The sequence below is a fragment of the Narcine bancroftii genome, chromosome 12 (assembly GCF_036971445.1).
Source record: "Narcine bancroftii isolate sNarBan1 chromosome 12, sNarBan1.hap1, whole genome shotgun sequence".
NCBI classification, from domain to species: domain Eukaryota; kingdom Metazoa; phylum Chordata; class Chondrichthyes; order Torpediniformes; family Narcinidae; genus Narcine; species Narcine bancroftii.
The window spans coordinates 8,828,574-8,851,025 of NC_091480.1; the positions used below are offsets into that span (position 1 = coordinate 8,828,574).

General features: G+C 41.8%; 2 protein-coding genes across 21 annotated transcripts in view; one reads left to right on the plus strand and one right to left on the minus strand.

The window, feature by feature from the left end:
• The window catches only part of get4 (guided entry of tail-anchored proteins factor 4), a 30,748-nt gene extending 24,444 nt beyond the window's left edge, over positions 1-6,304 (plus strand). For 2 of the 3 annotated variants that reach the window (XM_069905912.1, XM_069905914.1), the window contains exons 8-9: positions 1,321-1,393; positions 4,719-5,313. In XM_069905912.1, coding sequence (XP_069762013.1) covers positions 1,321-1,393; positions 4,719-4,810 — 165 coding nt within the window. In that variant the 3' untranslated portion in view covers positions 4,811-5,313. Of the gene's footprint in view, positions 1-1,320; positions 1,394-4,718 lie in introns of all 3 variants that reach the window. The other variant, XM_069905913.1, reaches the window with a different exon arrangement.
• The window catches only part of LOC138747034 (arf-GAP with dual PH domain-containing protein 1-like), a 160,931-nt gene that overhangs the window by 22,783 nt on the left and 115,696 nt on the right, over positions 1-22,452 (minus strand). For 6 of the 18 annotated variants that reach the window (XM_069905895.1, XM_069905896.1, XM_069905910.1 and 3 more), the window contains 2 exons: positions 20,725-20,796; positions 17,583-17,811 (listed from right to left, as the gene is read on the minus strand). In XM_069905895.1, the coding sequence (XP_069761996.1) occupies positions 17,583-17,811; positions 20,725-20,796 (301 nt within the window). Of the gene's footprint in view, positions 1-2,152; positions 12,955-12,992; positions 13,032-17,582; positions 17,812-17,893; positions 18,025-20,724; positions 20,797-22,452 lie in introns of those variants that run through there. The other 12 variants (XM_069905905.1, XM_069905900.1, XM_069905899.1 and 9 more) reach the window with 12 other exon arrangements.

Below are 22,452 nucleotides of genomic sequence, written 5' to 3' on the forward strand. Positions count from 1 at the left end.
AAAGTAGGAGAAAAAGAATGGTCAGCATTTCTAGAAGTTCTTGATGAATGGTTTGGAATAATCTTTTTAAATTTAGATATACAGCACGGTAACAGGCCCTTCCAACTCATGAGCCCCATGCTGCCCAATTCTGCAATTAACATAAAACCCCTGTACGTTTTGAAACATGGGAGGAAATTGGAGCACCCAGAGAATGTACAAAAGACCACCGCCAGTGGGCTGATATCACCTCCAACCGTGCATCTTGGCGCCTCACAGTTCGGCGGGCAGCAACCTCCTTTGAAGAAGACCGCAGAGCCCACCTCACTGACAAAAGACAAAGGAGGAAAAACCCAACACCCAACCCCAACCCACCAATTTTCCCTTGCAACCGTGTCTACCTGTCCCGCATCGGACTTGTCAGCCACAAACGAGCCTGCAGCTGACGTGGACGTTACCCCTCCATAAATCTTCGTCCGCGAAGCCAAGCCAAAGAAAAACAGTCAGCACCAGGTTCAAACCCGGGTCACTAGAGCTGTAACAGCATTAAGCTAACGGCCACCCTAATCGTGCGGTTCATTTTCTCTCATTGATTCTGCTTGACCCGAGTTCTTGCAGAGGTTTAGATATGATTGAACGTTAAAGTTGAGGTTTTGATGGGAGAAGTCACGTTGTTCAGGAAGCTTCAAAGCTGCACAAAAAAGCTTCGGCAGTTTCAAGGAAGTAAATGTACTTTTTTATTTTACTTTTGTTGGAGCTGTGTGTTAAACTACATCTTGTTGAAGACAAAAAAATCTCCATTTTGTGTTGCAATGCACAAAAGTGCCAGATAAACGATAGTACATTTGTAGCATAATCACAGTGACTGCAGATTTCCCCGTTCCGCTTCATTTTGTGTTAGCCTTGTGTGGATCAATTCTGTGGGTAGAGGTGCAGTGAATGTTGTTGAAAAGGAGGATGTTTCAATTGGTGCACTGAGCGCTAATTTTTATCAACAGGGTCAAGTGTGTCTGTACTTTTAAAGCACAGTATGTTATTTTATATGCATAGTTTTTAGTTTTGAAGTGACCATTTCCATATAGCCCCATAAGAGAAATTTTTAGAGTTAAATCAAAATTATTTTTAAAAATTTCATTTTATTTTTATAAACAAAGCAAATTTTAACCAGCCAAATAACATTCCAGTTTAAATTTACGAAAGCATCCTTTTTGAATTACAGAAGAGTCACTCTTGCCAGCATGGGATGTCTGAGTATCAACTGATCTTCTAATGCCTGTTGTCTTCTTTCATCCCAGTAGATAACCTCTTCAGGTTTTGATGTTTCATTATTTTTAATTCTAGTATCTAGACCGAATAGGTCAGATCTTCTTTGGAGTGGCACCAAGACAGACTTCCTCGTATGGAGGATTATTAGGTAAGCTAATCATGGAATTATTTACATTGTAAAGTAAGTGACCAATTTCCTTAAGAGCTCCCTAATCCTCTTGCACGCAATATGAATCTGGCATCCATTCTTCAGATGGTTAATATGATGTACTGTAATTGGGCTTTAGAGGAAACAATTCTTAAGACAGATCGTAAACCTGCAAAAGGCAGAGGTCACGTGCAAAAAGAAGTTTTTAGTTTAATTTGGACATGATGTTCGGCACAGACACATGGGCCGAAAAACACATTCCTTTAACTGTACCTAAAATCAACAGCCTGTTGGAGCAAAAAAACTGTAAAACCCCCAATATCCATCACTTCAGGGGATTGGTAGATACTGGTTAAGTGTATTTGCCGGTTGCTTGAAATTGGGTGATTGGTGAACTGACTGGGAGGGGGGTGCTAATTTTAAACCAGAATTTTTTAACCTATTTATTTTGCTGCTGGTTGCTTGCAGCAAAAGGGATTTTACTGAACTTGTATTTCTTTATAAACTTCACACGTCAAGGATGTAGGGTGTGACTGTCAGTTTGCCTTTCAGGAAAATGCTCAGTAATAAGCACCTTGCATCACAGTTTGATCTCCAGCCTCTTTTCCCAGCAAGTCCACCTGTAGAATTGCATAGTGGAATCCTGATCAAGGGAACAATTAGTATCAGAGCTGGGGCACAGAGACGTTTAAATATGGAAGCACTTTTTCTGAACCAGTTGAAATGGCCAAGTTCATAGAAATGTGCTTGGTCAAGGCTATCCTGAATCTGAAGCAAAGCAAGATAGGAAGGGATGCCGAGATTTACTAGGCTGTTGCCTGGACTTCAGGAACCAAGTTACAGAGAAAGGTTAAGGAGGTTAAGGATTTTATTCCCTGGGGGTAGAGGAATGAGGGGAGATTTAAATGATGAGGGGTAGAGATTGAGTAAATGTAAGTAGATTTTTTTTACTGAGGTTAGGTGAGATACAAACCAGAGGACATGGATAAGGGTGAAAGGGGGAACTTCTTCACAGAGAGAGAGGTGGGAGTATGGAACAAGCTGCCAGCTGAAGTGAATGCAGGCTCAACTTTTGAACAGGTACATGGATGGGAAGGATATGCAGGCCTATGGACAGAGTGCAAGTCTGTTAGACTGGGCAGAATAATAGTTTGGCACAGGCTAGAAGGGCCGAACAGCTTGTTTTCTGTGCTGTATTGTTCTATGTTTCCAAAGTTCAGATCAAGCATGCACAGTTCTTCACTGAAAGGATTGTTAATCAGCGAAATTCTGTATCATGAAGAATTGCAGGGGCTGAAACATTAGATAATTTAAAGGGTGACATTTTTATTATCAAAAAAATTCTGCAGATACTCGAAATCTAAAATAGAATTAGAATCAATTTATTGTCATGAATATGTGACATTTTTACCCTGGGGAGAAAGTTTCTGCCTGTTCACCTTATCAGTGCAACCCATAATTTTACCAACTTCTTTCAGTCTTTCCTCAGCACATGAGAAAATAACCCAAGTATCCCATAGCTCATTCATGTAGTCTGTGCATCAACCCAGCAAATCTCTTCCCTTTCCAAACCTTCCACATCCTTTACTGTACTGACATGACCAGAAATCCACATTTAAAGGTAAAGGTTCATTATTGTCATGAATTATTGTTAGAATATAACATACATTCAATTCTTTAACTGTTGACTACCGTAAAGCAGACAGACAAGCGCCCCTCACAGAAACCTACAGCACCTGGTGTTCCTAGGCGGTCTCCCCTCCAAGTGAGCCTGCTTAGCTTCCGAGATTAGCCAATTTCAGGCGTATTCAGGGTACTGGGCTAAATGAAGTTCTCTAGAGCAGTAATGTTAGAAACACACAACAGGTCAAGTTACATCAATGTAAAAAGAAACAGAGTTGGAACTTCATGTTGAAGATCCATCATCAGACTTTTTTCGACTTTGGAGAATTGAGGATTATGAGGAATGAGACCGGCAACTAGATCAGTTGTGATCTCACCAAAAATTGAGTGGTATAACTGATGACACCTCCTGGTTCTTGCTTGCATGTTGATGGTCTGGGAAAGAATAGCAAAGTTTTGGATGAACAAAGTGTTCTGGAGGTGACCAGCTGTGGAAGTGAGCAGTGCTTGAGTGCAGGTGTGCCAGCAGTCTGGTTCAGGTACAGGTTTAGTGGGGACTGAGGTGACACTTTTGTCTTCCTGTGATAAATCAGAGGAAACTGCTTGTCATTCCGAATCCCATCTTGTACGACCCCTGTAGTGATATCCTTCAGATGCATTATTCGGAGAAAGGAAAAAACTACCGACATTTTCTACTCTCGTTTTCATGGGTTAAATATCTTGTATTTCATGTAGTTGGATGATGGTGAGACAAGGCAGGGTTGGATAGACAAGGGTTAGTGAATGTCTACCACATTGTACTAAGATGATAAATCAACAATGACTAAATATTATTATTGATGCTATTTTGTACTGCATGAATTTTGGATGAATAAATATTTTCCTAAAGTAAGTCATCAGGATTAGTGAGTCTTAAAGAAGAAAAAGGGTAGAAAAGCACAGAACATTCCACGTGTTGATGATTCATTATGGTTAAAGCTGATGTAGAACAACAAGTCCATATTTGGCAAAGACAGTAAAAGACTAATTGGTAAGGTATATGACTTGGTAGAAAAGACTAATTGGGTAAGGTATATGACTTGGTAGAAAAGACTAATTGGGTAAGGTATATGACTTGGTAGAAAAGACTAATTGGGTAAGGTATATGACTTGGTAGAAAAGACTAATTGGGTAAGGTATATGACTTGGTAGAAAAGACTAATTGGGTAAGGTATATGACTTGGTAGAAAAGAATCCTAAGAAATATCTTCCCTTTTATGTTCTTGTTCCTAAAGTCATGACATGTCTATACACACAGAGATCATTTATGCACTTGCTTTGGAGAACATCGGGAATTGTGGGCCTGTGACTGGTGGGATTACAATGACTGACTTAATATTAAAGGTGTCTCTTTAGAAGAGAAAAAGTCGCATGGAAAATGCATGATGTTTGATTCAGGATGATTATCGAGATACCGAGATTATTGTTTAATATCTCTGTATTAATTCGTTATTTACTATGTATTTTTCATATCTCTTTGAACTGTATGTGTTTATAAATTATAATAATAAAAAGATTGGAAAAGAAAAGAAAGAGATACCGAGATGCTATTTGGAAGCTTTTAGAGAATTTTAACATTTATTGGAAAAAAAAGGCTGTTATCAAACATTCTTGAAAATGTTAAATGTATGCTGTACCCTCACTAGAGTTATTTCTTTTGCAGGAAACCTTTTGAACAGCTTGATGGGTGCAGGAGAGGAGGATGAGGTTGGTGGAGGAGGGCCAGATGATGTCAACCCTATTGATCTTGACTAAGAAAATATTAACTTTGATACACAAATCTAAAGACAATATTCCAGTGAGGTGTCTAAAGAACAATCTGGTGTACTGTGGGACAGTTTCGAGAAATATCTGCAAAGGGTTCTCTATCCCTTTTCCTGAAGGAGATGAATAGGATTATTTCCTATCTATCTCTATTGGAAATGCTGTATTATTTATGTTCAGTAGACATTTCATGGTTTAAAGAATGGTTCCGTTGGCTATCATAAGTTTTGTCCTTGATTACTTTACATAAGGTTTGTACTGGGCTGTTGATGCCAACGGCACTACACACAGTGGCCTCAGCTGTTAAAGGAACCCTAACAAGGATCGAGGTGTCTCAAACTGATAAAACTAGTTCTCATTTTACATGGCAGAATGGTTTTCAATTGGAATAGTACAGCTGTAAGGACCAGCGGCACTTGATTTTACACAGGTGGTGTATCAGTTGCACACAGATGAGTTTAATATCTTCCAAAACAATAAACGAAATTGAAGAAGATTGTTGTCACCCTTACTTTATTTGAGAGAGTAAATTTTGTGCTGGGTGGTTCAAGAGTGTTATAAATACTGTCAGGGCTGATTTTGCACGTTTTTTTTTTAAATTGCATGCCAGAACGATACAATAATTTTTGAGCATTGACTTTCAGGTGCTGAAACGATGAAAAATATGTATAATGATTCCATAGTTTGTCATGTAGCAAAATGCCAAGATCTGATGGAACTGGAGCTAGTGACCGAGTCTTAGAGTAAAATTGTTATGCTTTGCCAACCTCGTTGTTGTATGCAAGTTGCTGAACATTTCCTCGTCTCAGTCGAAAGCTGGAGTGCAAAATACATTTCTCTCTTGAAGTAATATTTTGTTTCTAAATGGGAATGCTGTCTTTTTAAAATTCTGTATTTATCATTATAAAGGAAAATAATTAGATCATAAGGTCAACTTTTCCACAAGATGAAATGTTTACAGTTTGTAGCATGAAGTTTTTCTCTACATGTAAGTATTCATGACACTGGATAATGTGAAATAATAAGATCACCGTGTATGTAATATTTCTACAAATGTTGGAACTCAGTTTGTAAGATGGTCAACTTAAAGTAGTTTGTGTCAAAGTGCATTCTTACGTATGTTAATTCTGCACTAGTCTTAACACTTATCAAGTCAGAGTGCAATTGAAGTGGCTCGTGCAGAATTAATAGGGTACTGCTTTAATTTCCCCCTTATTGAAAGGCTCTATGTGAGTGCCCCATTCAGCAGGGGGCAATATCATTTGTTTGAGAATGTATCCGACAACATTTCAACTTGTTTAAAACATGGATGAATTGTAAATGGCAACTTAGAGCTGATTAATACCCTTACCACAACTGACATGATATCGTGTGAAATGTAAGCACATCTGGCCCACGTGTACAGTCCAACACTATGCTGCTGGGTAGGTTTTTTTTTTAATGAGTTGATTGAAAAATAAAAAGGGAATAGGTTGTCAGAACAAATCCCCGGCTCTTTTTCGTACTAACGTACCTCACAGAAACCAGGAACACTGCATCGCGCTTACAACGTTAGCCTAGATTTTGCACTCCTAAGTAACTGGATAGCACAAGTCTAAACAAATGTGGAAAAAAATCAGGTTTAAAAAAACGAAAATGTTCATGAGGGGAAGATTATTTTTCTGTTTGTTTCCCATTCCCTCCTGTGTTAACATGATGATGTTTACTGGCTTAATGCACAATTACAGGGATCCATATGTCATGGACCAACAGCAGAATCGATGTCTGAAGAGGAAGCAAGTGCGTAACTGCACATTGGTTAGTTGGGCAATTTGATTCTGTTTTGCTCAAGTATCTTAGGGTCTGTTTATGCCATCTCACTAATAATTTGACTGACAGCGAGTTAACTTTTACCAAAGATAATTTAAATGATTGAAGTCTGCCATTTCATTCCTTTCCCTTTGTAAACAGTGCAGTAGTTTCTGAGAGTAATACTTTGAAATCACATTATTCCTGAACTTAACAGCTCCTCCTCTGCCTTCAGTTACCCACATAATTTGAGTCTAACCTGGCCTCTTTGACCATGATTTTTCCCTCTGATCAGTCAGCTGTCGGATTCCATCCTAGCTCCGAGGCATTGCCATCAAAAGGAAATGGGCCAATAATTACTTTTCTCAAGCCAAGTATTTCACTAACAATTGGGTCTAGAGCAGTGGTTCTCAACCTTCCCTTACTAATCACAGAGCACCGATGGTATAGGGAGTAAAGTGGTATGTGAGTGGAAAGGAAAAGGTTGAGAACCACTGCTGTAAACTATTGTCCCTCACTTAAACCCCATCTAAACCAAGAAGAGTGTAGAATGGCCAGTGAGTGGTACAGAGTTGGCACAAACCTTCTTAATGACCTACTTTTGAATGGAGCTTCTGTTAATGTGTACTGATATGTAGGAATTATTAGAAAAGATCAAAAGCATCTTTCTCATTGACCACTGGAGCAGATGGATAATAGATGTTTTAGTAACAAATATTAATCAAAATCTAGTCACTCCAGAAATAAGGAAAAGAAGCCATTACTCACCATGAGAGGTTAAGGAACAAAGTTTTGAGGATCACCACAGACGGAAACTATTCTGGCAACCTGTTGACACTAGCAGGTAAAGACTACTTAGAACACCCTCCATAATGTTTGGGACAAAGACATTTTTTCCTTTATTTGCTCATGTGCTTCACAGCTTTAAATTTGTAATCAAGCAATTCACAGGTGCATTTGAGTACATTTTGGTTGGACCATGTAGAAAGTACAATACTTTTTATAGATAGTCCCCTCATTTCAGGAGACTGTGTATTTGGGACAGAGCAATGTATATTAAAGTAGTCAGGTTTCGTACTTTGTTGCATGAAGTATGTGATTCACCAGGTGCTGTTCTGCCAGGCCTCGACTAGACATCTCAGCTCCTGCTTGTTCTGGGGGATTGTCCCCTTAAGTTTTCTCTTCAGCATTTGGAAGGCCATGCTCAATCGGATTTAGATCAGGTGACTGATTTGGGCATTCAAGAATTTTCCAGGTTTTGGCTTTGAAATATTCTTTTGTTGCTTTAGCAGTACGTTTGGGATCATGGTCTTGCTGCAGGATGAAGTGCCGTCCAATGAGTTTGGAGGCATTTGCCTGAACTTGAGCAGATAAGATGTTTCTATACTCCTCAGAATTCATTTTGCTACTGCCATCAGCAATGAAGGTAAGTGTTCCAGTACCTGTGGCGGCCATACGTGCCCAGACCATAACACCCCCACCACTTTATTTCACAGATGAGGTGGTATGCTTTAAACCATGAGCAGTTCCTTTACGCTTCCACACTTTTGCCATCACTCTGATACAGGTTAATCTTGGTCTCAATTGTCCATAATGCCTTTTTCCAGAATTTCTTTAAACATTTCTTGGCAAACTTATCTGGCCATCCTTTTTCTGTGGCTAACTCGTGGTTTGCATCTTGCAGTGTAGCCTCTGTTTACCGTCTGCAGAATACTTTGTGAACAGAAAGTCACTGACACATCCACAAGTGTTTCTGATCTGTTGGACCTACCGATACGAACTCTTCTGCCATCAGCAGTGGAGATCTTCCTTAGCGATTAATGAGCGCTATTTCGGTTTGGTGATCCTAACATTTGGGTGATTTTTTTCCATCTTCTTTGACTTTCATTAGGCACCATGTCTGTCCTCATGTTGACAAATGGCAACTACGGATAAAGGTGATCAAAAGCTTAGAAGCAAGCCTCGCTCTCCTATCTGTACCAATGAAGCAATTACAAATACTTGAAGCCAAATGTCCCAAACATTATGGTGCCTTGAAATGGGGGAACTATGTCTAAAAAATGCTGTAATTTCTACATGGTCAAACCAAAATATATTATGTACAAATAATCTTTAATAAAATCTGGAATGTGAATTGTTTGATTACAAATTTAAAGTTGTGGAACACAGGGGCAAATAAAGGGAAAAGTGTGTCTTTGTCCCAAACATGGAGGGCTCTGTAGGTCCTCTATCCCTGCCACCACCAGTCACATCTTAGCCTTGAAGATTTTATACATCAGCATGAGGTTTTAATGTGGAACAGTCTCAGGGATGAACTGTGGGGGAAATACTAGAAAGGTATTAAAAATGGATCTCCTTAGCAAAATGATGCTACTCTTGAATTATTCAAATTAATTATTTTCTCCATACCACCTTCTGTTCTCAAGTTTGGGTTGACCTGCCTGGATAAAATGTAAAACAAAGCTCATTGTATCTCCGTACACATGACAATAAACAATTCACTTCAAATAATGCTCCTTGTGAGTCATATGGACGAGGCTCAACTTGCCAACACCGACTAAAATGCCCTGCCTGTGTTTGGCCCCCATCCCTATAAACCTCTATCTGTCCAAATATTTCTTAAACATTGAATGAGGGGTTTCTGAAGCAAACGAGGTTTTTGTACATCAAACCCCTGGCATGTCTTACCTGGGAGCCTGATACTGATAGACAACCTGAAATAGGAAATTGATTGAGTCGTATTAACAAACCTTTATCACAGAAAGCAACAGTCAGCTTACACCAAAATGGACCATTTCAAGTGGAGACATGAGTGAGTAGGGGATAGCATTTGCACCTGACAGTATTGGAGAAGGCATATGGCCTATCACTACAGGTCATAGCTTTTGATAGTGTTTCCCAGTTTCTAAAGAACAAACTCCCCTTTCCACTCTGGCCTATGGCCTCTTCATAGTTTTTCTAAGGCTGACACAACCTTGAGGAACAGCAGCATCTCACTGTCCCGCTGGACTCAACATTAAATTCACACCTTCAGGTAATTTGTTCATTCTATATCAGTATTGGACAATTCTGCTATGAGCTAAGCATCTGTAATATTGGTTCTATTTTCCCTCTCCATTGTGTTTCTTGACCTGCCTCCATGAACCTATTATGCAGAAGGTTTCATCAATAGCTGATGACCACAGCAATTCTAACCTCATCCCATCAGAGATATTCCCTATCTACTCCTCCTCCACCCTCTCTGTACCTTACAATCAACTCCTTTCTCCCTGTTCTGACAAAGGGTCATTGACCTGAAATAATGAAATTCCTCTTCAATGCATGAACGTTACCAGTATTTTGTACTTTTGTTGCAACAGAACGTGCCACTGAAAGAATAATTCTTTGAAGCAGACAGTACGCTCTTAACCACAGACTTTAGTTTCATACTGAAAACAAGAGTTAAAATTAGTCCAAATAATGTACAACTATTACAATACACAATGTGTCTCAGTGCAACAGAAACATGACATTTTTTATCAAAGGAAATAACAAAGTATAATTTTATAAGCATTTCAGCACCATTTAATCCATTGTTACTTTGTGCATTTACACCAAATGCAAATATTAAAATATTTATGGAATCAACACAAATGCATTTACAAATTATCCCACCCTTTGTAATAATTCTACTCTTCCTTGTATCGATTAGGATGACCTCCTTTTTCTTTCACATTCTTAATCAAATATTTAGTGCACTAATGGATGCTCTGTTTAATTTACCAGTTTGTTTTTGTCAGCGATGTAACATTAAAGATCTATTTTTTTTAAAAATCAAGTTACCTGGAGGATCAACTGGGGGAAATATCTATGAAAAAGTAAAAAAGAAAATGAAAAACGTGCTTCTCACATAATGTGCTTCAGCTACTGGCCATTTTGGCAATACAGGTAAACCCCGCTTTATGAAAATTCGCTTATACGCAGAAACCATGATGGGTTTTCGCTTTTAACAAAAATTGCCTCCAATAGTAGTCAATGGGTCTTACGCTTTACGAATTTTCACTTTACCAACGGTTTCTCGGGAACGCTCCACCTTCATAAAGCAGGGTACACCTGTATCGTCGAATTACCTTAGAGAGGTGTGTGAGGGAGAAAAAGAGGCTGAAACACCTTGGATTGCACACATGACTTTAACAATATATAAAATTATTTTTATGTTTGTAATAAAGCAGATAACAGATTATTTTTCTTCCACTTAATTGAGATCAGAAGGTACAGAGAGAGAACTCTCAAATTCTCTTAAGGCCCTTCAGAAAGATGATGGCATGAAGCATCTGATGTAGTTGTCAGTGACACCTGTAGCAGCAATTTCCTTCCACCTTAATTCACATCACCCCATTCTCATTACAAAGGACCCCTCCACATCAACTCATTTTCCCTTCCAAACCCGAGGAGCACATTCAAGCTAATCCCTGCAATGAGTGCTTTTTTTTTTATATAAACCTCCGGCACAGTTAGCACAAAGCCAGCGACCAGGACCAGACCTGGGTTTGAATCCCACTTTATCTGTAGGGAGTTTGTACCTTCTCCCCGTGTCTGTGGGTTTTTCCCGGGGGCTCCGGTTTCCACCCACCATTCAAAAAAAATGTACCAGGGGAGTAGGTTAATGGGGGGTAAATTGAGAGGCCAGACACATGGGTCAAAATGGCCTGCTGTATGTCTAAATTTAAACAATTTTTTTTAAAAAGTAAAATTTTAAAAAACATCACAGCTATGACAAAATCATGTTCAAACTCAAGACCTTCCTGTACAGAACACAGGCTATACTACAGTAACAGAGATTCTACGCAGGAATCACATTTAGTTTGGGGATTTTTAGTTCTTTGTTTTGAGATTACATTTACATTTGGAGGCTGCACAATGCTGATCCAACAGCAGCGACTAGGGCTCGAATCTGGAGCTGTAAGGAGTTTGTACGTTCTCCCTATATCTACGTGGTTTTCTCCCACCATTTGAAATGTACCGGGTGGGGGGGGGGGGGGGTCAGGTCGTAGGCCAATTGGCTAGCATGGGCTGAAGGCCTGTTACTATCCTGTACGTATAAAATTTAATCTCAGGAAAGATTACTGGTCCCACTACTGAGGTACAAAGAATGTGTTTAGTGTAATATTTAATGCTACGATTACCATAACGAGTCAGTGCCCACATGAATAAAAATAGATGAATTGGAGACTTACTCACAACTTCATTTTCAGAGTTTCTTTACATCAATTCTAATCAAGAAATGCACATTTAAAGGCTGGTTTAGAAGAATGGAAAGGCTTTTTTTTACATTGTTTAGCAATGATGATTTATATATTACACTATAATCTGGCACAGACATCACAAATACAACACATCACTAAAAGCTATAAACTCGGCAGATCAGAGTGGCTAATTAGCACTTTACGGGTTAAATTGCAGTAGACATCTCCTCAAGGACACACTCTGCAAATAGCTAGACACAATTTAATTCAAGCAGTATCGTTTTATGAAAAAAGCCGCATCACCGAGACACTAGTTTTTAAAATCGAATTACAATATTTCATTTGCATTACCAGCAGGTTGCATCCCCCCTCCCCACCGTCAGCCTGTAAAAAATGCACATATTGAGGAGAAATAAAAAAAAAAAGCCATTTCAAGTCTTGCAGGCAAATGGTCACAATCACAAATAACACAAAATCTCTGTGGATATTAGAATTCTTTTCTCACATGGATTCATTGTTGGTTAAAGGCTGTACAGTCAGTTTAATGTTTACTTCAGACACATACAATGGTTTAAAGACCATTTAGAACAATGCACATTTCTTATTGGTGACCTATCAAGAATTGGCACAATGGCCAGTTACAGGTGGATACATGAATCAAGAGAATAACTTCTTTAAAAAGAAGCTGCTTTTTAAAAACGATGTGGGATTGATAGTGTCTTGTGGTGGGAGCATTCAGGGATTAAATGTTAAAGAATAAAAGAGTCATGCAGTGTTGTATGGATTGGTGTCTGGTTCTGACAGTTCCCCATAGAAAGATGTTGAATTCATGCTCTTCAATTTTACTGACTAGCAACATGCACATCTCTTTCAACCTCACTTCCTGCCACAGTCCAGCCTTCTTCTGATGGATGCGCCCCACAGGAAACTGTAGAAGGGAGGATTGTTTTGGGGAGACAAGGCTGCAGTTGGGATTGTGGAGATAAAACGGGAGAAGGCTACCGTGCACATACCAAACCATTCTTATTACAGAGGTCCTGTGAGAGTCAGGTGATGTTGCACATGTCGTCACAGCCTCCAAAACCCTGGGTCCTTATGGTTTGTGCTTAAAATGTGCTTCCACTGAAAGAGAAAGAAATAAAGGCATTTTTTGAACAAACCTTTTGATCTGAAAGCAGGAAAGGTTGAATCAGTAGAATCTGTGGAGAAAGGAAGTGAAATGTCAGGGTTTAGATCAGCAGACTAGCAGATGTTAGAGATGAGGTTCTAAGTCAGGAAAGGAAGGGGTTCCCTCCAAGACCAGGATTACAGAGGTCAAGAGAAAGATGGGAGTCGGACTTGGGTGTGGTGATTCCAGAAAGAAATTGGCCAGATTGGTGTGAGGACAGCACGACGTCAATTCTAAATGCAAGCTATGGACTGGTTCAGTATAATTTTTTTTACACCAATTATATCTTATCCCTCAAAAGTTACACAGATCAAAAGCCAAAATTTCAGAGATATTTTCAGATGCGGGACTGAGACAGGAACTTTTCTACGTGCCACGTGGTCGTGCATGAAGGTGAGGCCATTTTGACAAGAAATCGCAGAAAAAAATTAACCAGGATAAGAGGAGTGGCCTTCACAGGTGATCCAGAGCTCTATCTACTTGGTAATTTCATGGAAATAAGTGACAAATTAACCAAATATCAAATCTCATTTATAAAAATAGCACTGGCAGTCACTTGGACGTCTGATTCCCCTCTACTTATGGACTGCAGAAATGAACAGCTGTCTACCTATGGCACTTTTGTAAAGGTCTAGCAGCCATACCTGGACCACATAGGGGCCCAGATACTGTAAAGGTGCAAAAAAAGGTATAAAAGTATCTATATATAAATATAGTTTCCCCAACTGTACTCTATATGCTTAAGCTCTGATGGTGAACGAAGCTGTATATGTGTGTGGGGGGTGGGGGAGGGAGGGAGGGATTTTTGTTTGTGAGAAAAAAAATTACATATTTTTTGACAAAAAAAACTCAAGAAAAAAGGAAAGGAAGGTGTTTGTGAAAAGCTGCGATGCAGGGACGGTCCACGCTGAAGTCACATAATGGAACAAGGAAGCAGCAGGCTCCATCGTCTCCACCACATACTGTCCCTAATCGGAAACACATAAACGTTCTCAGAAAGGAACTGAACATATTCGGCGCTGTCCGCAAGGTGTTGGTACGTTCTCCCTGTGTTTGTGTGGGTTTTCCCAGGGGGGGGGGGGCTCCAGTTTCCTCCCACCCTTTAAAATGTACTGGGTAGGGGTGTAGGCTAATTGGGTGTAAATTGGGCAGCATGAGCTCGTGGGCCTGTTACGTGCTGGGCAGTTTAATTTACTCGAAACTAGTTTTACTTTCTGCAATACATTAAGCTGCATTGTTGCTTGGAACAGAACCTGAAACGCTGAGGACTAGGAAAAGTAATAAAGAACCTGTGGTTTGGGTGGGGGTAGGGACATCTTTAGGCAACTGCCGAAACCCTACCAGGAACTCCACTAATCCGGCACCCATGGGCCTTTGGTGTTGCTGGATTTTAATACACCAGCTTTTTCTTCCAAAATACGTCACACAGTAATCAATTAATAAATTCTCCAGAGAAACCAGATTTTAAAAGGAGGAGTAAATATACCAGCACCCTGGAACGCCAACTGTAAACTCAAACGTGCTCCTGAATCTGACCCTGGTCACATTATCCAGCAGACCAGAACCCCTGCCCTGGCCACAAACACTCTGGCTTTGAATCCACGCTCTGTACACCCGACTCACATTCCATATAACCATTTACAGCACAGAAACAGACCAGTTTGCCTCTACTAGTCCGTGCCGAACATTTCTCTCACCTAGTCCCACTGACCCACATTTGGCCCATAACCCTCCACACCTCTCCCGTCCATATACCTTTCCTTGAATACTAACATCGATCTCGCTTCTACCACCACTGCCGGAAGTTCATTCCACACCCCCACCACCCTCTGCGTGAAGAAATTCCCCCCTCATGTTTCCCCTAAACTTTTCCCCTTTTAATCTCAATCCATGCTCTCTTGCTTAAATCAGTGGGAAAAGCCTGTCTGCATACGATAGAACAGCACCATTTCCAAACAATCGGATGCTGGGTTGTCGGTGTGTTCCTGATAAAGTCAAAACCTACAGGGTCCACAATGACACACTCCAGTCCTTTAAGTAAAAACACAAACGGGGACAGAAATACCCAATTTGCCCCCTCTAGTCCATGAGTGAGCTATAAGAAGAGGGACAAACAGGTAGTATGCTCTGCTGTGTCCGTGGGTGGACCTGATAGAAATTTAGAAAATAAGGGTGGCATGGTTAACGTAGTGGTAAGCGCAACACTGTTACAGCACCAGCGACCCGGGTTCAAATCCCTGCTGTCTGTAAAAAGTTTGTACGTTCTCCCCGTGTCTGTTTCCCCCACTTTCCTCCCACTCAGGGATTGTAGGTTGATTGGTAAATGTGAACAGCATGGACTTGTGGGCTGGAAGTGTCTGTCTCAATTTAAAAAAAATAGAGCTGCACATGGGCAGGGGTTATCTTTCACTGCAGGTGGAAAAGTCTAATACAAGCAGGCATTACTTTAAGGTGAGTGGGGGAGGTCTCTGATGCAATTTTATTTGAAACAGAGTGACAGGTACATGGAACACACTGGCAGGACAGGTGGCCATAGCAGATAATGATTGCAACCCTCGGGACATTCAGACAGACACGTTAATAGGCAGGGAACAGATGGGTATAGACCATGTGCAAGCAAATGGGATTAGATAGGCTGGCCTGTGGGGTGAAGGGCCTGACCCTGCGATCTGCAGTTCTAGGGTGGAGCCACACTGGGCAAGTCAAAGACATGGGTGGATCAGTGTATTCAACAAGAAATGACCCACTGCCTTTTTTCTCCATCTCACACAGGTTTACTGCTTTAAGTTTGCCCATGGCAGGAAATGGGACACAGGTTTGGTGTCCATTTTTAAAAGTGCTAGAAGTAGGATGGAAACAGGACCTTGGATACATTGCAGGATGTTGTCACCATCATTTAATTTTAAAAATTTTTTTGGCATACTGCACTGTCTTGGGTCATTTCAGCCCACGAGTCCGTGCCGCCCAATTTACACCCAATTAACCCACACCCCCATACATTTTGAACTGTGGGAGGAAACCAGAGCCCCTGGAGGAAACCTATGCCAACACGGGGAGAACATGCAAACTCCTTATAAACAGCACTGCAAAGGCATTACACTTACCGCTACGCCAACCGTGCCGCCCTGTTCATGCTGAATTCTTTGTCCTGTGTTAACGAAGGATGCATTTAAGAAGAATTTGTACAGGTACAGACTAGAAGGGCCAAAGGGGCCTGATTCTCTGCTGCCATGTTTTATGGTCCTAGATAGATAGGAGGAGTACGGAGGGCTAAGGTCAGTGGGATTAGGCAGAAAAACAGTTTGGCACAGACTACAAGGGCTGAAGGGCCTGCTTCTGTGTGGTAATGCTTTATGGTTCTATGACAGAATAGAGGACAAGTTGCATGCAGAGTAAATGCACTTGAAGAAAATACAGTGGGAGCAACTCATCCAGCAACGGAGCAGGTTGTCTGTTCCAGCTGAGATGGAAAGTAGTTGCTGGCCTTGACTCAGAGCCAGCTCTGTGCACAACTTTTTATTTGAAATGGCCGTGAAGTACTTCTATCGCCCACTCATTCACTAAATGTTCAGAGGGCAACAATTCGAGCAATCACGTACAGCACAATGTCAATTCATTCCTTTTGCTTTGGGACAGTTCTAGAGCTGCCCCATATTAATGCTGATGTCTGTCGTTGAGACTGATTGACCCCCAACTCTTGAAGCCCCACAAATCTAACGACACAGACTTATTATTGTTACCATTCCATCCAAGATCCAGCAAATTCAGAGAGCTTTTTCACACCTTAAAACCAGGAAGGTTGTTTCCACCAGCGGGAGAGACTAGAACTAGGGAACACAGCCTCAAGATATGGGGAGTAGGTTTAAGACTGAGATGAGGAAGGATTGATTTTCCCAGAGTGCAGGGAATCTGTGGCATTCTCTGACCATTGAGGCAGCCTCATTGAATGAATTTAAGACTGATGGATCTTTGAACAATAGGGGAACTTTGAGTTTATGGGGAACAGGCGGGTAGGTGGAGGTGAGTCCATGGACAGATCAGCCACATCTTATTGGATGGTGGAACAACCTTGATGGACTCCTGCTCCTATTTCTTATGTTCTGGCGCTTGATCCACAAGATTTTAAAATTCTCGTCGTTGTTTTCAATCCATGGCCTTCCTCTAACATCACCACCAACTTCCATCCATCCAACTCTTGCAGGATTTGATCCTCCAAGATTGAGCTCTTAATCATCCAAACAGAATTGTTGACCTCATGGATCCCACACCCACTCCCTAAAACAAATCCCTCGACCTTCTGTGGCCTTTACCCGAAAGCTTCCCATCAGATCAAACTGGCCAGTGTAACCCTCAAACTGGCTCCTGATTGACAGCTGACCCGTGAAGTGGTTTGAAACCTTCCCGATGTTAAAGACCCAATATTCTGTTATCCGGAATTCATGCAACCGGCAATATAAAAAAATAGTGGACAATAAATAGGTAAAAGATGCGGAAGTTTAGGTACATGCACATTTATGAAGCCAATTTGCCTCCCCTTTGCATACACAAGGTTAAGGCCCAGGGTACAATTGTGTCACCTTACCTGCATACTCCTGGGGCAACATTGCCCTGTCAATAACCTTCTGAAACGCTTCCATCCAAACGCGCCGCTCCTTTTCCGTTTCACATGCAAACAGGAATTTCCTGTCGGGGGTTACGATGGTGATTCCATATTGCCAGTGATTTCCCTGTGTGGCTGGAGGAAGGCCGTCTAAAACGCTGTAGCTGTTTTCCTTGCTCCCAATGAAAACCTCCCCCCGAGCGAAGGCATCCTGCAACAAGACGACATGGGTGGGTTTCTGGCCCCCCCCTCTCCAGCTCCGCTCCATTGCGAGAAAGCAAAACGAGCAGTACCTGACCACTGGTAGATGATCCCTTGGTGGCAGGTTGTCCACTTGGATGCCTGAGCCAAAGCTAACGTCTCCATCTCCAATGTCAAGCAACTGCTGCCCCGAAGCGAGAAGGCTGTGGGTTTGAGTTCCAAACTGGAAACCCCAATCACAGAAATTCAGGGTGAACTTCCAATGTGGCACTGAGGGTGGGCCGCAGAGCCACAGGCGCTATTTGTCAAACCAGATATTAAGGGTAGGTCACATCTGTTCTCTTGGATGGGTAACTTTTAAACAGCAAGGGAGTTCTTACCCACATCTAGACCAATACAAGGTCACAGAACAGTATGGCACAGGAACAGACCTGCCAGTTCACGAAATCTGCTCTGAACTTGATACTGAAACTCTGCTGCCTGCACTTGATGCACACCCCTCTATTCCCGGCATATATAGGTCTCCTCTACATCGGAGAGACTGGGCGCACACTGGGAGATTGCTTCGTGGAGCACCTCGGATCTGTCCGCTGCAATGGTGTGGATCTCCCAGTAGCCACCTATATCAACTCTTCATCCCATTCCCTTGCTGACGTGTCTGTCCACGGTCTCATGCACTGCCAGACTGAGACCACCCGCAAATTGGAAGAAAAACATCTCATCTTTCAACTGGGCACCCTCCAACTGGATGGCATTAACATTGACCTCTGGATTCCATTCAAACCCCCCTCCCTCTATCTTCTTCCCTGTCTCCTTTCCTCTCTCCCCCCTTTTCCCTTTCCTCTTGCCATATCCAGACCTTTTGTCTGTTGGTCTGCACTCTTTCCCCTCTCATTCTTCCCCATGAATCTCCGTCTTTATTGAGACACCTGCCTGCTTTTTGCTCATACCTTGAAGGCGGGCTCAGGCCCAAAATGTCAATAATATAGAGCATCTTTACCTCCTGTGGACGCTGCGAGGCCGGCTGAGTTCCTCCAGCATTTCTTTTTTTACTGGAATCCCAGCGTCTGGCAGACTTTTGCATTTCACTATATTTATCAGCATGTGTCCATCTAGGCACCTCTCAAATGCGGCTGTCTTATCTGCTTCCACCACTACCCCAGACACATTCTGGGCATCCAGCACTCAGTTTAAAACAAAATTAACCTGACCAAAATCTCCTTTCCATGACAACGTGAATGTATCTGCATATTTGGAACATGACTGCCAAAACAATGCCAGCTCTGAACGTGGTTGAGAATTGTGTTAATGCAGAATTAATGCAAAAAATTAGTTTAGTCCACAAACAATCTAACTATGTAAACGCAGATTCAATTTACTTAGAGACTGAAGATTCCCATGTCTCAGTCAGGGGGTCTGTAATGGATTATCTCACCCCCTTCACTCTCCATTCAGAGAGCTATTCCCCCTCCCCCATCTCCTCTGACCTTCCAGCCATGTCTGCCAATCACCTCCTGCTTGTTGGCCTGTAAGGCTCCCCTCATTCCCCACCTTTTTATTCAGGTGCTTGCTTTCTGCTCATTCTTTGATGAAGGTCCCAGGCCCGAAACGTTAGTCACATGCTGTATTTTTGCTTACTAAGGACGCTGCGAGACCTGCTGAGATCCTCCAGCGCTTTTGTGTGTTGCACTACATGTACTGAAATGTGCACCTGATGAAACTACTTAAGACTTGGGACTGAAATCACACCGAGTAAGATGCGTTAAAATGGAAAATATAATGGGGTAAATTGTCCTTCTCCAGTGGTGGAATGGGCCTGAGAAAATGCCAATTGATTATCATTGAGATGGAAGACAGGACGTGTGAAGCAGAACATGGTGTTGAGAGTTTATTATCATATACATAAGTACAGTGTACAGACACATTGAAATTCCTGCCTGTTGCACCCACGCAGGTGAGTAAAATTCACCAATGAGCAATAAGCACTAATTAAATTACCAAAAATGATAATAATTTTTAAATTATAGATAACTATTCACAATGGTGGTTATGCAAACCAAAAAGGTTCCTCATGAAAGGGAATCCTTGGACAAGGGGAAATCATTTGAGGATAAAAAGGCATCAATTTAAAACAAAGATGAAGAAAATTTTCTTTAGTCAGAGGGTCGTGAGTCTGTGGAAATTGTTGCCACAGGCAGCTGTGAAAGAGAGGTCGTTGGGTGTATTTAAGGCAGAGACTGACACGTATTTGATTAGTCAGGGCATCAAGACTTATGGGGAGAAATCCGGGGAGTGGGGCTGAATCAGCTCATGAGTAGAATGGTGGAGCAGACTTGATGGGCTGACTTCTGCTCCTATATCTTGTGATGTTCCAAAAGTCTGGACATATATCAGTCCCCTCCAAGGCTGCAGGGACTGGCGTAGATTGCTTTCAATGCTGTGACCTGATCCACTTTCGTAACACAGAGGTGACATGGTTGGCATAGCGGTTAGCCCAATGCATTTACAATACCTGCGATTGGGACTTGAGTTTAAATCCTGCGCTGTTCGGTGTTTGTACATTCTCCCCATGTCTGCATGGGTTTTTCCGGGGGGGGGGGGGGGGGGGGGGTGGGAGGGGGGTTCCGGATTCCTCCCACTGTTCAAAACCGAACTGTAGGTCAATCAGGTGTAATTGGGCAGTATGGTGGCCTGTAACCGGGCTGTATGTCCAAATTTAAAATTTAAATTTAGGAGAAGAGGACTACCCAGCTAAAATACATTTCGGTGGTGTTCATTCCCCTTTTGAGCTGCTTGGTTTTAAAATGCACAAAGCATTTGGTGAGAGGAAAAAAAAGCACATCTCATGGACCAAGGCTGTCAGAATGAAGTCCCACCCTGGCTGCTCAGCTGAAGGACAAGGTTGGCTGCATGCTGTACCTACCAAGGGATCTTTAAAATACATCAGCCTCCTGTCGTCCAGCGTGAACCATCGTTTCTTAAAGCCTTCCGTTTGCTGGGGAACACACAACAATGTTAGATATGTGAATCCTGAAAAATGAAGGTGTACATTTATTCTCAGTCCCCAAAATAATTTTGCACTTAAAACTGTACCCACATTGAAGGAAGAATAAATTATCACAAAGGCCAAGGTTTTTCATCCTCTTTATATCAATGCCATTTACTAGCATGGAACATTTAGATAAGAGGTTCTCAACTTTTTTCCTTCCACTCACATCCCACTTTAAGTAATCCCTATGCCATCAGTGCTCTGTGATTAGTAAGGGATTGCTTAAGGTGGAAAGAAAAAGTTTGAAAACCACTGTTTTAATCGTCCCTAACTGACTCGCTATGTGCACAGTTTCAGAACTCCAAAGGAAATGGCCCAATGACAATTTTTCTCAAGCAAAGTATTTCAGGAACTGCAGGAGACTGGCTCGAGACTGGGTACCAGGTATCGAAACCGAGATGCGAGAGGGTGCCAAGAGCGCTGAAGGGTTCCTGACCATGTCGGAGGTTCAGATCTGCAGCTTGAGTTGCTGATGCTTTGGAGTGAAGGGGGCTGTGGAAGCGCTGGAGGCGAATCCACAGGTACAAGGTGATTCTGAGGGGGGTCTCTCTTCTGATTTTCTTTCTCTGACTGCAAAAGATGTTTCAGGCAATTTCTGCCGAAGGAGAATCTGTCTGCCTTACAGCAGATGAAAATAAATTTAGTGTAATATTGCCCCATTTTATTACATGACAATGAATTGAATCTTGATCTTGAAAAGGTGACATTTGGAATTCATTTGATTAAAGGGCGGTGGATGCAGAGTCTTTCAATATTTTTGGCTGGTGGATGCTTGTTGCAAGTTCAAGAGGAAGCTTGAGGAACTGAATGTGGAGTGGAAGGATTCATCCTTGGGTTATGAAATCCCTACTCCCAACTTTCTAAGAACCTGTTTGGAGGCCACTGCCTTCTGTTTTATTACCCCTTCATCTTTCATGAAATACTGAGACTTTGAAAAGTGCACTACAATTCTAGGACATTACTGAGTCGTGTTTCAGGATGCAAAGTGCTCAGAATTCCCAACTCTTCCTTCTCCCAATGGATTGTGCAGGATACCTTAAAGCTTCGCCTCCAGGTTGAGTAGATGGCGAAGAAGGCAAATTCAATGTTGGCATTCGTATCCAGAGGAATAGCATGCAAGAGCAGGGATTTAATGATGAGACTCTGCAGGGAACTGCTGAGATTTCACTTGGAGCATTGTGTAAGGTTTTGGGAGCTGTATTTGAGAATGGATGCACTGGCATTCAGAGAAGACTTACTGGAATAACACCAGGAATGAAAAGGTTAGCATATGAGGAGCGTTTATGGCTCTATACTCATTGGATAACAGAAGGATAAAGGGTGATCTAATAGAGATATTTCAAATGCTGAAAGGCCTGGATAGAGCAGATGTGGCAGGGATGTTTCCCATGATAGGGGAGTCTAGGACAAGAGGGCAAAAGGGTGTCAATTTAAAATAGAGATGTGGAGAAATCTCTAGCCAGAGGATCATGAGTCTGTGGAAGAGAGGTCGTTGGGTGTATTTAAGGTAGAGATTGACAGGTATTTGATTAGATAGGGTCATCAAGGGTTACGGAGAGAAAGCCAGGGAGTGGCACTGGGTGGGAGGATGGATCAGTTCAT